Source organism: Suncus etruscus, chromosome 4 (assembly GCF_024139225.1).
Source record: "Suncus etruscus isolate mSunEtr1 chromosome 4, mSunEtr1.pri.cur, whole genome shotgun sequence".
Lineage (NCBI taxonomy): Eukaryota > Metazoa > Chordata > Mammalia > Eulipotyphla > Soricidae > Suncus > Suncus etruscus.
In genome coordinates this window covers 59,253,285-59,268,927 of record NC_064851.1, presented here as the reverse complement: position 1 = coordinate 59,268,927, position 15,643 = coordinate 59,253,285, and the positions used below count along the sequence as shown (strand labels likewise).

The 15,643-nt window shown below is 41.8% G+C and overlaps 1 protein-coding gene and 1 non-coding gene across 5 annotated transcripts in view; one reads left to right on the top strand and one right to left on the bottom strand.

The window, feature by feature from the left end:
* Positions 1-2,599: 2,599 nt before the first annotated feature.
* Positions 2,600-2,706, bottom strand: LOC126008521 (U6 spliceosomal RNA). Its single transcript, XR_007495848.1, has one exon. It is a non-coding gene; the product is annotated as a U6 spliceosomal RNA (small nuclear RNA).
* A 12,253-nt stretch (positions 2,707-14,959) lies between these two features.
* Positions 14,960-15,643, top strand: part of MAP3K7 (mitogen-activated protein kinase kinase kinase 7) — a 71,538-nt gene continuing 70,854 nt past the window's right edge. The window contains exon 1 of one of the 4 annotated variants that reach the window (XM_049772214.1): positions 14,960-15,261. In XM_049772214.1, the coding sequence (XP_049628171.1) occupies positions 15,142-15,261 (120 nt within the window). In that variant the 5' untranslated portion in view covers positions 14,960-15,141. The remainder of the gene's footprint in view (positions 15,262-15,643) is intronic. The other 3 variants (XM_049772215.1, XM_049772211.1, XM_049772213.1) reach the window with 3 other exon arrangements.

The window sequence follows — 15,643 nt, the reverse complement described above, 5'->3', positions numbered from 1 at the left end:
CGTCTCCTAGGCTAGCGCAGGTAAGGCAGGCACCTTACCTCGAGCGCCACCGCCCGGCCTTCATGACTTCATCTCTCCTGACAGCTGCATAATATTCCATTGTGTATATGTACCACAGTTTCTTTAGCCATTCATCTGTTGAAGGGTATCTTAGCTGTTTCCAGAGTCTTGCTATGGTAAATAGTGCTGCAATGAATATAGGTGTAAGGAAGGGATTTTTGTATTGTATTTTTGTGTTCCTAGGGTATATTCCTAGGAGTGGTATAGCTGGATCATATGGGAGCTCGATTTCCAGGTTTTGGAGGAATCTCCATATTGCTTTTATAAAGATTGAACTAGACGGCATTCCCACCAGCAGTGGATAAGAGTTCCTTTCTCTCCACATCCCCGCCAACACTGCTTGTTCTCATTCTTTGTGATGTGTGCCAATCTCTGGGGTGTGAGGTGGTACCTCATAGTTGTTTTGATTTGCATCTCCCTGATAATGAGTGATGTGGAGCATTTTTTCATGTGTCTTCTGGCCATTTGTATTTCTTCTTTGTCAAAGTGTCTATCTCTTCTCCCCATTTTTTTATGGGATTAGATGTTTTTTCTTGTAAATTTTGGTCAGTGCCTTGTATATTTTAGAGGTTAGCCCCTTGGCTGATGGGTATTGGGTGCATAGTTTCTTGAAGTTTGGTGTGTCTGATATTCAGTCTTGTCTTAAAGTAGGTCGTTCAGTTTTTCTTTTAAGAATGGTTTTGAGTCTGTCAAGTTTCTGAGCTGTTGTTTGTCTGTGAAACCATGTATTGTTCCTTCAAACCTGAAAGTGAGCTTTGCTGGGTGCAGTATTCTAGGCGAAGCATTTATGTCATTGAGTATTGTCACTATGTCCCACCACTGCCTTCTGGCCTTGAGTGTTTCTGGTGACAGGTCTCCAGTAAATCTCAAGGATGTTCCCTTGAATGTAATTTCTCTTTTCGATCTTACTGCTTTCAGAATTCTGTCTCTATCTGTGGGATTCGTCATTGTGACTAGGATGTGTCTTGGGGTGTTTTTTTCTGGGGTCTCTTTTAGTTTGTACTCTTTGGGCATGCAGGATTTGATCACATGTATTCTTTAGCTCTGGTAGTTTCTCTTTAATGATGTTCTTGACCATTGATTCTTCCTGGAGATTTTCTTCCGGAGTCTCTGGGACTCCAATGATTCTTAAGTTGTTTCTGTTGAGCTTATCATAGACTTCTATTTTCATCTGTTCCCATTCTTTGAGTAATTTTTCCATTGTTTGATTATTTGCTTTAAGGCTTTTTTCCAATTTCTTCTGCTGTATGGAATTGTTATTCATATCATCTTCCAGTGTTCTAATTCTATCCTCAGCGCTCTTAACCCATGGGAAAGCTCAACCATGTTTTTCTTCAATTCATCTACTGAGTTTTTCAGACCTGTTATTTGACCTGAAATTTCAGTTTGGAGTTTTTTGATTTCTATCTTCATATTCTCTTGATTTTTATTAGTGTTCTCTTCTATACTTTCTTTAAGTTCTTTGAAGATCTTCCATATTGCGACTCTAAACTCCTTATCTGAGAGACTGACTAGTTGGTTGGTCATGTTCAAGTCATCAGAGTTGCCATCGTCATTCTCTATGTCTGGCGCTGGCTTGCGTTGTTTCCCCATTGTCACACTTGTATTGTGGGTTTTTCTACGTGTTGTGGTTGTATTCATTGGCTAAATGATGTGCACGTCTGGAAAGCGAAGTGAAGCGGCGGACGTGCTCCTCTGGCTCCACCCTTTCTGGGTTTATAAACTCACCTCCAGGGAAGGCTCCAGGGAAGGCCAGCCATCCGCAGATGAGCCACACACAGGATGAAATCAAGCCAAAAATGGAGCACAGCACAGAAGACAGGCAGATAGGGGTGCTGGCATCTGAGTTCCAGCAGAGTTCAGTGGCTTTCCCTTTCTGGGCTTGTAAAGTCAGCCATTTCTTACTCACTCACTTGCTAGCTGGGTAGCTTCAGAATGCAGGTTTTTGGGGGTTCATTTCCCAGGGCTCTGAGGAGAGCTTCAAGAATTCAGAAAAGTCAGAGGAAGCACAGGACAGGGCTCCCTTCAGGTCCTCAGTTTCCTCAGAAGAAGCACAGCAGGGCGGAGACTCCACAGGTAGAGCAATCAGCACTCCACCTGGCAATCCCCACAGTCAGCCATTTCTTACTCACCTAATTAGGTAATTATTTAAATTAATTTTATTGTGGCCAAAGTGAATTACAAATATTTCACAGTAATATTCAAGGTTCATAGTGACAATAAATCAAGGGCCACCACCAGTGATGTCCTCCCTCAACCTCTGTTTCCAGTATACATTCTTTATCTACCTCCTTTACTTCCCAGAATATTAGTGTAACTGATCCCCACAAAAATATGGAATGCTGGGCCTGGAGAGATAGCACAGTGGTGTTTGCCTTGCAAGCAACTGATCCAGGACCAAAGGTGATTGGTTCAAATCCCAGTGTACCACATGGTCCCCTGTGCCTGCCAGGAGCTATTTATGAGCAGACAGCCAGGAGTAACCCCTGAGCACTGCCGGGTGTGACCCAAAAACCAATATATATATATATATATATATATATATATGGAATGCTTTATGAATTTGCATGTCATCCTTGCATAGGGGCCATGCTAATCTTCTCTGTATCATTCCAATTTTAGTATATGTGCTGCTGAAGTGAGCACTCTCCATATCTCTTAACTAAGTCTTCAATAGTCAAGGCCATAACCCATTGTGTAATGTGGAGTGTTTTTCTTATACTATAATTCTATAAAGTATTCAATCCTAAAATTTTATTTTGGTTTCTGTAATATCATGATTTTTAGTTTTCACAGATTTCTCTGGCAGTTCCTCCAATTCCACCTATTTTACTCCTTATGACTATTTTAACTCCTATTCTTTCCCTACACATTTTCCCCAGATGATTTCTTTTACTACCATGACAAATTATTACCTGCAGGCCCAGATGTTCTTCTTTGTCCTGTTTTCTCTAAGATTTCTCACTTGATAATGATACTTGGAAGACTCTCATGTATCGTTAGCTCTACATGTCTAAAACAAATTTCTTTCTCCTTCCAATACTATATTCTGTGGTGTTTCTGCTATAGTAAATAGGGCTATTCCTATGCTGAGTTACAGAAGTCAAAGCTCCTATATATTTTCCTTTTCTTAATCTCTCTCTCTACACCTGATGAATCATTAATCCTCCAATACCATTTCCTCAAATCCATCAATATATAACACTGTGACCATGTCAAAGCACGAAGTAATATTGTATGATACTCAGCACATGTAGAAGTAAAAATATTATAATAAGACTAGGATGAATAGAAAAAAAATAAAAGTATTCATTTGCACTTAATTGTAAAAATCATTGTTTTTCTCACACTGTAATTTTGAAAAATAAACACAAAGTACTAGAGGCAATGTTTAAAGATATTTTTATTTCTGCTTATTAGTATGCCATGTTTTATTTAGAATTTTTGTTCTCTTAGATGTAATGTTAAGTATAAAATTTGAATACACTTTTAAATATATCAATAAATAATTTACCAGATATATGTATCAAATTTACATATTTCAAATATATTAATTTTTTTATTTTAGGGCCATACCTGGTGATGTTCAGACGTTACTCCTGGCTCTGCACTCAGAAATTACTTCCAACAGTATCCATAGAAACCAGATAGGATACAGGGAATTGTACTTGGTCACCACATATAAGGCAAATTCCCTACCCACTGCTCTGACCCCAATATTTCAAATTTTAATAGAAGTTACATAGGCTTTTTTAAAAACATTGCTTTTTAATGTAACATTTTATATATCAAAATTCACGTTCTAGGGCAGGAGAGATAGCACAGCAGTAGGACATTTGCCTGACATGCAGCAGATCCAGGATGGACGGTGGTTCAAATCCTGGCATCCCATATAGTTCCTGGTGCCTGCCAGGAGCCATTTCTAAATGCAGAGCCAGGGGTCATCCCTGAGCACCACCGGTAGTTACCCAAAAATCAAAATTCACATTCCTTGAAATTTCTATCATCAATACCTGATTTATACTTCTTAAAGATCATATCTTCAAACTACTTTATAAAAGAATATATTACTGGGGGGTCGGAGAGATAGTACAGCAGTAGGGCATTTGCCTTGCAAGCAGCTCATCCAGGATGGATGGTGGTTTTAATCCCGGCATCCTATATTATCCCAATGCCTGTCAGGGGCGATTTCTGAGCAAAGAACCAGGAGTAACCCCTGAGCGCTGCCTGGTATGAGCCAAAAACAAAAACAAACAAAAAACAAACAAACAAAAAGGAGTGTATTATTGGGGATGCACATAATGTGGTTCTCAGGAGACCATGTGATGCCCAGTAATCCTATGATACTAGGATGGATACTAATGCTCCTACATGCAATACATGGTCTAGATCTTTTAGTCTTTAATCTAATCTCAGAAATCTTCAAATGTCTGACAGCTGACACCAAAGAGTGTTAGATATGAAGACATCAAAGAAATAAATAAGTTTAGCTAGAGAGATGTTAGTCTGAGGAGAAGGACAATTTCTAATTGCCCTGGGTATACTGGTACCATTAGAGATTGCCCTATTAACTCTTTTATCTGCCACCTCTCCCAGAAGAAGACAATCCAGAAACTTTGCATTAGCTTTCCCTTTGATAATCACCCCTTTTGATGGGTAAAGACTCATTTGGGTTATATTAGCATAGTTTTCCCCTTATCCCTTGTTTATTGTATTATTGTATGTAGAAGACAGTCAAGACTCAGTCCAGGAAACTATGAGTCCCCTGACTTCATGCTTTCCTCTCATATGTCTGTCTGGTTTTCTTAATTCTCACAGCACCCCTGCTTCAGGCCATTTCACCAAGGATGGTTCCTGGCAAAACTGAAACTGTATTTACCCCCAAATAAAACATATTTAATAATAATTCTAAAATTTCTTAAGAATTTATTATTATAATTTTATTATTTTCCGCTTCTTCAAATGTCAAATACAGTATATCTTTTATTTTAAAGTTTTGGCTTATTTATCATTGGCTCACAATATTATGAAACTTAACGGCTTAGTTTCATATGTGTGTTAGTCAGTATTCCTGTCACTAAAGTAGCAGAGCAGTCTCATCACAAGAAAATCACCACTCTATTAATTTCTCCCACCCACTCACTTTTCCCTCTAATCAGTACAAGAATGTTCACGAAGTTGAGTAAATAGTTTTTGCCTGTAGTGTTCAAATTTATTGACATAATATGGACGGATTTTAAAACCAGTTAAATTTTTCATATCAATTATTATCAGAAACAATAAAGGGAATTTAGGAGATAGTACAGGGATTAGAGCACATGAAAATCATTGTGTTCAAAGACCAGCTCCTGGCTAACACTCCTCCCTAACACTTTGGGGCTTGAGCAACAACACATACTCAGGCTTTCTAGTAGCCCAAATGACCAAGTATCTCTGAGAATGGCCCTCAAGTCTCCCAAGTTACACTCGGGAGTCTGACTTTGAGAAAAAATTATGATTTTTGCATTTAGAAGGTAGATGCTAAGAACATTAATTCAAAAAGTATATATGCATACCTTTGTTGTCACTGCACTTAGTACAATAACCAACGTGTGGAAACAACACAAAAGCCCCACTATGGATAAATGAATAAGGAGTTATGATTGATATACATAATGGAATACCATGCTGCTCTAAGAATAAAATGTAATTTGTAGCAATAAAGATGGAACTAGAACATATTATGATGAAAGTCATGAAAGCCAGTCAGAAAAAAGGGAATAAATGCATAAAGGATCCTATGTGATCCTTAAAGATAGATAGCAAAGTAGTAACAAAAGTCCAAAATCAACACAATGGGAGAACTGATTCACACAATTCAGTTGAAAGAGGGGTTGAAAGTGAGTGTCCTTGGGGTCCTTGGGGATAGGAAGTGGCTACTCTAGCAATAGGTATGGTATTATAAAACATGCATGAGAATCCATTATTAACAGTTTTTTAAACCACAAGATTTCAATCAAAAATTTTTATTTATTTTTGTATTTTAGGTCACACCTGGAAGTACTCAGGGTTACTCCTAGCTCTGTGCTCAAAAATCATTCCTGGAAGGCTCTGGGGACCATATGGGATGCCGGCAATCAAACCTGGGTCTGTCCCATGTTGGCTGCATGCAAGGCAAATGCCCTACCACTGTGTTATCAGTCAAAAACATATTTATAACTTTGGGGGGGGGGTTTGGGTCACACCCTGCGGTGCTCAGGGGTTACTTCTGGCTCTATGTTCAAAAATCATTCCTGGTAGGCTCAGGGGACCATATAGGATGCCGGGATTTGAACCATCATCTTTCTGCGTGCAAGGCAAACACCTTAGCTCCATGCTATCTCTCCAGCCCCCCCTTTTTTTAAATTATCTTTATTTAAACACCGTGATTACAAATATAATTGTACTTGTATGATTACAGTCATATAAAGAACACCCCCCTTCACCAGTGCAGGATTCCCACCACCAATTTCCCAGATCTACCAACTCCCCACCCCACCCACACCTGTACTCGAGACAGGCTTTCTTTTTCCCTCATTCATTTACATTGTTATGATAGTTTTCAGTGTAGTTATTTCTCTAACTACACTTATCATTCTATGTGGTGAGCTTCATGTCATTAGCTGCACCTACATGGGAGGATGGGGGGAAGTAAGGGTTGGGACTGAGGCAGTAAAATATTAGAAATGAGCTTTGTAGGGCAGTACCAAGGTCCCAATACAAGATGGATATTATGGATATATAGAATATATGCACACAATAATATCAATATGAAAAAAAAGAGAAAAAATTTCCACTGACTGTCCCAATATAAACCAGTGCTAGAACAGCCTGCCCTCCTCCCAGAGTGCATTCCCATTAGTGTAGGGAGAGATAGGGGGAAAGCCTGTTGACCCCTATAGAGTCCATCTAGACCAGTGTCCAGGGAAAGACTGAAGTCCAGGGGAGAAAAACCCTATACCTGGCAAGGGTTGGTCTCCAATAATCAAGGATGAAATCGGAAGCCAAATGTCTGCCTGCCCTCCTCCCCATGCACCTCCCCCCTGGAGTATGGAGGGAGGGAGGAACCTGAGGACCACTAAGAGTCAACCTGAACCCACTTCTGGCCATCTGAGCTGGCACCCAGGGAAGGCCTGGAGTCAGGGGAAAAAGACAAGGAAGGCTGGGGGCCTGCCAAGCCTCCCTGCACTCCCCAGGCTAGGGAGAAAGGTTCTATGGGGCCTCCCCAAACCCCATACCTGGCAAGAGCTGGTCTCCAGAATCAAAGAGGAAACCGGAAGCCAGATGTCTGCCTGCCCTCCTCCCTATGCACCTCCCCCCTGGAGTACGGAGGGAGGGGGGACCCTGAGGACCACTAAGAGTCCACCTGAACCCACTTCTGGCCATCTGAGCTGGCACCCAGGGAAGGCCTGGAGTCAGGGGAAAGAGACAAGGAAGGCTGGGGGCCTGTCAAGCCTCCCAGCACTCCTCAGGGTAGGAATACGGGTCCCGTTAAGCTCAGTTTTTCTGATCTGTTAGTTCAGTGTGAAAATTTCTAATTTCAGTTGACAAAACTTCTTGATGCTTTATTTTGCTCCAGTCAAGTTTATCGATGCTTCTTTTTTTTCAGCTCCCTGATAATTCTCCATAATTCTACTCTAAACTTCTTTTTTTTTTTTCTTTTTTTTTGTGGTTTTTGGGTCACACCCGGCAGTGCTCAGGGGTTATTTCTGGCTCCAGGCTCAGAAATTGCTCCTGGCAGGCACAGGGGACCATATGGGGCGCCGGGATTCGAACCGATGACCTCCTGCATGAAAGGCAAACGCCTTACCTCCATGCTATCTCTCCGGCCCCTCTACTCTAAACTTCTTGAGAGGATACTTATTTATTTCCTACTTTTTAGATTATTAGAGGAGCCATCTTGATTTCTCTAAATATGGGTGTACTGCAAAATTACTCCATGGCAAGGCTGTAGATTGCTTCTTAAAATGTACAGAAATGGAATTCAGGGGTTACAAGATAAGTGCAGCCGCGAAGCGAAGCTGAGCGGCCGCGTTTAGGGTGTGGGTCCTGAAGAGGCTATAGTGCTTGGATGTAGGCAGGCTCAGCAGAAAATAGGCAGAGAGCAAGGCCGCTGGGTTTTAAAGTCTCTGGGTACCCAATCACGGCAGGAATTGGCCCCACGTGCCTTGGGTGGGGACATCTTACCGGGGTGGGTCCTGCAGAGGCTATAGTCCTTGGATGTAGGCAGGCTCAGCAGAGAAAAGCCTCTCCGGCCCCTTTATAACTTTTTTTGTTTGTTTGTTTTTTTTGTTTTTGTTTTTTGGGTCACACCCGGCGGTGCTCAGGTGTTACTCCTGGCTGTCTGCTCAGAAATAGCTCCTGGTAGGCACGGGGGACCATATGGGACACCGGGATTCGAACAAAAATCTTTGGTTCTGGATCAGCTGCTTGAAAGGCAAACGCTGCTGTGCTATCTCTCCGGGCCCTCCTTTATAACATTTTTAAGATTTTTTTTTTTTTTTTTTTTTTGGTTTTTGGGCCACACCCGGCGGTGCTCAGGGGTTACTCCTGGCTGTCTGCTCAGAAATAGCTCCTGGCAGGCACGGGGGACCATATGGGACGCCGGGATTCGAACCAACCACCTTAGGTCCTGGATTGGCTGCTTGCACGGCAAACACCACTGTGCTATCTCTCCGGCCCCAAGAGAAGAAAATTCTTATTGGTAGAACACATCAAAACAACTGCCTTACACCTGGATTAGTTGGAAAAAGGAAGGAAGACGACTACCTACAAACAGAATGACAATTTACATGATGTCAGAAAATAGCCCTTCCTACACCTACCAGAGATTTTGTTCAGCTTTCGCACGCATGCACACACACACACACACACACACACACACACACACACACACACACACAGCCATTCTGGAACACTCCCATAACTTTCCTTTTGGCACATCCATGGGTAGCAAGTGGTATGGAAAGAGCATGTGGGGTATACAAATATTGAATGAACTAAAATATAAAATAAATAAATTTGGAGCTGCATATTCTTCAGCATTGCTGGACTAAGGGATTGGCTATTTCTATCTATAATTGTTTGAAACAGTATAGTAAAATACTGTCTCTAAACTCCTGGAGAAGTAAATAGTATTTGACAAAGATCTAGAAACTTATCATTAGAACCTTCAAGATCTTTCTAGATCTAGAACTCAAACTGAATAGACATATGAACATGAATCTTTGCTGATTGCGGAGCTTGCAACTATTCTTACTTTGTCTTTCCTGTGAGTTTTCAGATAGTCCTTCAGTTAGCAACTTTCCTTCTCCAAATTCCTGCCTTTTTTTTTTTTTTAATTTTTATTGTGACTAAATGTGAATTACAAGTCTTTCACAGTTGTAGTTAAGGTACATAGTGACAGTGAATTAGGGCAATTCCCAATCAGTGTTGACCTTCCTCCGCCACTGTTCCCAGCATGCATCCAATACCTCGACCCTTGAAGCACAGTGTCATCAGACTGAGTACAGGCTCCGGAAATATTATTTTCAAACCCCAAGATCTTTCTTTATGGTGCCAGGAAATGTTCTGTTCAGTTGCGGTTGTCAAAGTCAGTCCTCTGTAATTAGAGATATTGGTTTTTGCATAGATCCTAGGACAAAGTCTAGGATAGAGTCTTTATGTTTCCAAGAAATGTTCTGCTCAGTGGCAGTTGCGTAGTCAGTCTTCTGTAATTAGTGCTCTTGGTTTTTGTACAGATCCTCGGATGATAGATTTCATCTCTTTGCTAGGTGATGAGGTAGAACAACCTTCCCTTATGTTAAGTTGTTGCTGTTTCCTCATCATCGTATGAAACTACCCTGGCACAAGTTGGTGCTGGAACAGTATTAGGGACTCCCCCAATGGGAGTTTGATTCCTAGTGCTGCTGTAGGGAACTGTGCCAGTTCTAAGGTTGGGATCCAGGATTCAGGTTGGATGGTCAATGTCTGATCACATGAAGTCTAAGTTGAGTCCCGATAATAAATGTTCAGGGTTGAAGGCACCCCTGTATTATAAAATTTATGGGTTCTTATCTCTACTAGATAAGAACTTCTATCTATACATAAGATTTCCCTATTTTAGTATGCCTATGCAAAAAGGGACAATGCTATATTATACTATTGGTGATTTGGGGGCAAAAATGACAAGCTATACAATCTCTGTGCCCTGGTTTTGACCTGAGCTTTCATCCTAAGCAAGATTTTTCTTCTAGAATTGCTTACTAAGCAGAACCAAAACAAGCAAAAGAAAAAAATAAGAATGAAGGAGGCTACCTCTACATTTGGAAATAAATACACTAAGAGTTATAAATATAGTTAACTCCATTAAGTCTTTTGAGATAGTCTTGGGGGAGCGTTATAAGATCCAGGGCACATTTTCATCCCACACCAGGGTCTTGTTGAGTCTGAGAAATGGTTTACAGAAGTAAGGCAGTAAGGAATCAGGTAGTGTCCTCATGCTGGAGTTCCCTCTGGAGCTGAATCCAGTAGCAAGCCACAGTCCACATTGGGGGCCAGGGTTGGGCCACATAAAGTCAGCAGGATTGGTGGCTGCAGCTTCTTGCCTGGGCAAGAGATATGGGGCTGAAGTGTCCTTTCATTTTGGGAGCTCGGTGGCAGCTTATTGGGGCAGAGGGACAGTCTTGGTTCCTAAGAATGTCCTTTCTGTTCAGAGCTGGCTTGGGGCTTTTATGATGGCAGCTAGGAGTTCCCAAGTTCTTGCTTTCTTAAAGGATAGACCTAAATTATACGAAGTTTTCAACTTTAAAATCTCTGTTCTCCATTTCTTACTCACAAGTACTGTTGCTTTTGTTTTTTTGATATAAGGAAAGTTTCATGTTCTTGTGAGTTAACTATGAAAATACTCTTGTTATGTAAATGGTCATATGGTAAAAGAAACTGCTGAAACATACATCCATAATATCCTCCAATAAGTTAAAATTTCAGAAAAAGTACATGTATTTCTCTTCCTTTACATAAGTATTAAATAAGCACACAGTGCATAATATCGTAGTAGTCCTGTGACAGTAGAACTTTGAAAGGATATTAAGAAAAATCTTGAAAGTTTCCTTTGGGAGCAATAAGTATTAAAAGAGCTGAGAAACACAGTTCTAGAACAGTGGCAAATATTACAAAAGGTAGATGACAATAATGAAAACTCAATTACCAGTGCTATCATTAAGTTTAAACTGAAATTATTAAGCCCATATTACCTTTTCCCCCTACCATTTAACTAAGTTGTAGTCAGTTGTAATTGTTACCTAGTCCTTCTTCTTCCCCTCCTAGTGCCTTATGGACCTGAGCTGAGGCTTCAGGCTGGGGTCACTTATATAGGACTCCAAAGTTAATGCTCCCTATGCATACTGAGCTGTTGTAACATCTCACTTGGGATTCCACTGACATCTTTATTTCTCTTTCTCTTTTATTTTGATTTGTACAAAACAAACTAGGTCCCTTCTAGTTTGAGGAACTACAATCACAAACAATCCACGATACATTCTCATCAATCAGCAGCTTAATAACTACTTTAACCTTGAGGACACAAGTTTGATATGTGTATCATCTCATCCAATAAATCTAGTTTTATATACAGATTTTCTCTGGAAACCCACTGATAACTAAAATTGACATTACTAAAATTCAAGCCTTTATCTTTACTTCAAGAAAGTTAAAGAAGGGGCCGAAGCAATAGCACAGCAAATTAGGGCCTTGCACATGGCTGACCAAGCAACTCATATGGTCCCCTGAGCCTGCCAGGAGCGATTTCTAAGCACAGAGTCAGGAGTAACCTCTGAGCACTGCTGAGTGTGGCCCAAAATCTAAAATCAACAAAAGAAAGTTAAAGAAGTGAAAAGTGGGTTCTATCTGGGATTTTATAAAGTGAAAACTGAGATAAAATGTATATCTCTTTGGAGGTAACAAAAACTTGAAACAGCCAAAATTAAATGAGAAATTTAGAATCCCCATTCTGTTAGTGGGAATATAATCTAGTTGATATTTATTCAAAGAACACATAAACACTAACTTGAAAAGATAGATGCACACCTATGTTCGTTGTAGCTTTATTTATAATAGCCAAAATCTGAAACAACCCAAGTATCCCATGACAGATTAATGAATAAAAAATCTATGGTAAATATACACAATATATATTACTTATTCATTAGAAAATATGAAATATGCTCTTTACTACAACCTGGATATAGAGGGTCTGTGCCAAATAAAATAGCCAGGAAAAAATACTTAATTCTCTCACTAGTCACATATGGTGAATATATAAAGAAACAAAGTAAAGAAATAGATGTCCAATGAAAACAAACCTGAAGATTCTGATTATAGAATTGAGGTGGGAAATAGTGATGAGAGGTAAAGGACTAAAAGTTCAGTCAACTATAGTAAAGGGATACTGACCTTTCGTGGTGGAAGTGGTATGGTGACATACCACTTAAAACATATGAACATTTACACTTTTGAAAACCAATGTCACCTCAACAAATCATAAATTCTTAAAAATAGATTTTAGGATATGACAAGTAGTAAAGCACATTATCTAGCATGTATCAGGTTCTATTTGTTTTGTTTTGGGGCCACATATGGTGACACTCAGGGGTTGCTCCTAGCAGGTTCAAGGGACCATATGGAATGCCGGGGAATCAAACCTGGGTCAGCCGGCAAGGCAATGCCCTACCCCTACCCACTGTGCTATTGCTTGGCCCTCTGTGTCAGGTTCTAGATTCCATCCTACCATCCTACCCCCAAAATATGGTCTGCAAGCAAAGAGGACAAGAATTTTTTCAAGTAGAATCAATGTCATAAGTTCAAAAAGTAGATAAAAAAACTAAGTATTGGAGTATTGAGTAAACAATGTTCAAAATCATATAGAATATTCAATTTGAATGATATATAAACAAGCTAAATGTATAGATGTGTGAATTGCTTATTATAAAATGTTAACAGTAAATAATATTTCAACTCTTCTGTATGATATTCTTTATAACAAATATCTTAAGGGGGATAAGCAGTTTAGCATCATAGATAAAGTGATTAGTGCTTTGTCAGGATTATTGTATTAAACTGTGGTACAGAAAATGGCTCTTGTGGAGAAAATGGATCGTGTAGACCTGGCAAGTCAGTCATTCATATAGAATGTCTAACATAGTTCCTGAACTGAACAGGTTCATATTACACATAATTGATGAATTCAAAAATTTAAATAGAAATCAGGCACATACCTGCAGTGATGTCAAATTTACTTTACTATATTCACTATCTTCTTTTGGGAATCAAGAAGGTAAACATAATTATCCCACTAATTTAAATTTGCTTCTAGAAATATTTCACCCTTTGAAAACATCCTAATTTTTGACAACAGATGGGATCACCCAGAGATAAAATGCACATGGAAGAACATACTTCTGGCAAATGATAACTTCTAAATTTCCATTTGTAGTTTTTAAGTTCAAGTATTTGTGTTACATCTAAATAGAAGAGCCTGGAAGTTCTAGAAATGTGGAAAGATTTAAGAACTGGGAAAGATTTGGAACATCACCTCAAGAATATTATATTGTCAAAACCCCAAGGTAAAAATCATCAAGTGTGTTCAGACAGAAGAAATAATCACTCCTTTCATTAGATTTTCCATTCACTAATCATTAGGGATCACCAGAAATAAATTAAATTAGAATCCAAGAATTTGTAACAATTCTTCAATTAACAAGTAATGACTTATATACATTCTCAAATGTCTTTATTAATGTACTTCTTCTGTACAGTGTTTATTTGGTTGGCTATTCCTTAGCTGGAAACTTCCCCACCAGTGATACCTGGTTCTCCATATTTTGCTCCATTAAACACTGTGTGTGTGTGTGTGTGTGTGTGTGTGTGTGTGTGCGTGCGTGTGTGTTTTACTGAAATGCAGTTAGAGATGGAAGTTGGCACTTGCAGAGTTCCATCCATAATTTTTAAGTCTTCATCGTTTGCAATTGTTTTGCTATTTGGGGCCACACCGGTTGTGCTCAGGGGTTACTCCCGATGAGGCTTCCGGAGATCATTGTGCATGCCTAGGATGGAATCCTGCCAGCCATGTGTAAGGTAATTTGCCTCATGCCAATCCTCTCTCCAACTCAGATCTTCATCTCGAACTCTCCTTTTCGTCATCAGGCTTCAAGTCAACCTCACTAAACTCCAGCTGCTCACTTTAAAACGGAACATGGTGTTGACCGTCCACACAAGAGCGTCAGGGCAGGCAGGGGTCATAGGAACAGCAGCAACTTCTCCAATAAACTCATTTCCAGGTTTCAGGAATAAGCTCGGCACAGCTGAGGGCTCAAACTGAAAGATAAACCAGGTCGCCAAAACATTCAATACTGCCTTTCGTCTTTAAGCCTCCTCAGGAAAAAAAAAAAAAAAAGGAACGGGGCCAGAACACCGTGTTCACCCAGAGGAGGAAAACACAAACACCAGAGCTTTTTTCTTTTATCTTTCGCGCCTCGGCCTCCAGGCCCAACCGCACCAAGATCCCGTCCAGCTCCGCGCCACTTCCGCTTGAATGACGCTCTTGAATGACGCCAGCGTGTAGTTCTCGCGATATCTTGGGTGGCGGCAGCTCTTCAAGCAAAGATCTCGCGAACATTGGCGCTACATTTCCCAGCCCAGCCTCTCGCTCTCCCCCCACCCACCCTGCCCGCCCCCGCCCCAGGCCCAATCTCGCCTTTCGTTTGGGAGTCTCCGTCGAAGAATCACTTCCGGTCTTCCTGGGAGAAGGAACAACCCGAGACTCCCCGTTCCGAGTCCAGACCGGAAACGGAAGCGCGGTGGGCGGGGCCCGGCGGCGGAAAACTCGGCGGAGCCGGGGCCGGAGCCGGGAGTCGGCTTTGGCCGCCGCCGCTGCTGCGCTGCTGCTGTCCCTCCCGTAGCCCGCACTACGCCGCCGTGGCTCCAGGCTGAAGGTCGGTGCGGAGGCGGGCGAGCGCGGGTCTCCCCGGGAGCGTCGGGGCGGCGGCGGCGGCGGCCTCCCGGTCCTCCTCAGCCCCGCCAGGGACCATGTCTACAGCGTCCGCCGCCTCCTCCTCCTCTTCGTCTTCCGCCGGTGAGATGATCGAAGCCCCCGCGCAAGTGCTCAACTTCGAAGAGATCGACTACAAGGAGATCGAGGTGGAAGAGGTGAGGCCGGGGGAAGGAAGGCCCCGCGCCGAGGTTCCGGTTCCCCCCTCCCACACTTGGGCGGTCGGGTTCGGGGACACCCGCACCCCCTCCCTCGGACTTTTGGGCTCCTCCGTGGGGGCCGAGAAGGCTGTGAGCCTGGGCGGTCCTGTCAGCGTTGCATCGCGGCCAGGGGCACAGTGGCATCCTGCACCGTGGCCAGACTCTGCTGTGCGCTTTTCCCAGGCTCCTCGCACGCAGGTGGCGTGGGGTGCGACTGTCTCCCCGCTCAGTGTCTGTCTGTCTGTCTGTCTGTCTGGCGGGTGGGCGGGCGCCCATCGCCTGGCAGCCCTTCCATCACCGGGTCGAGCCGAGTGTGGTCCGCAAGTGCACCGGAGCCACT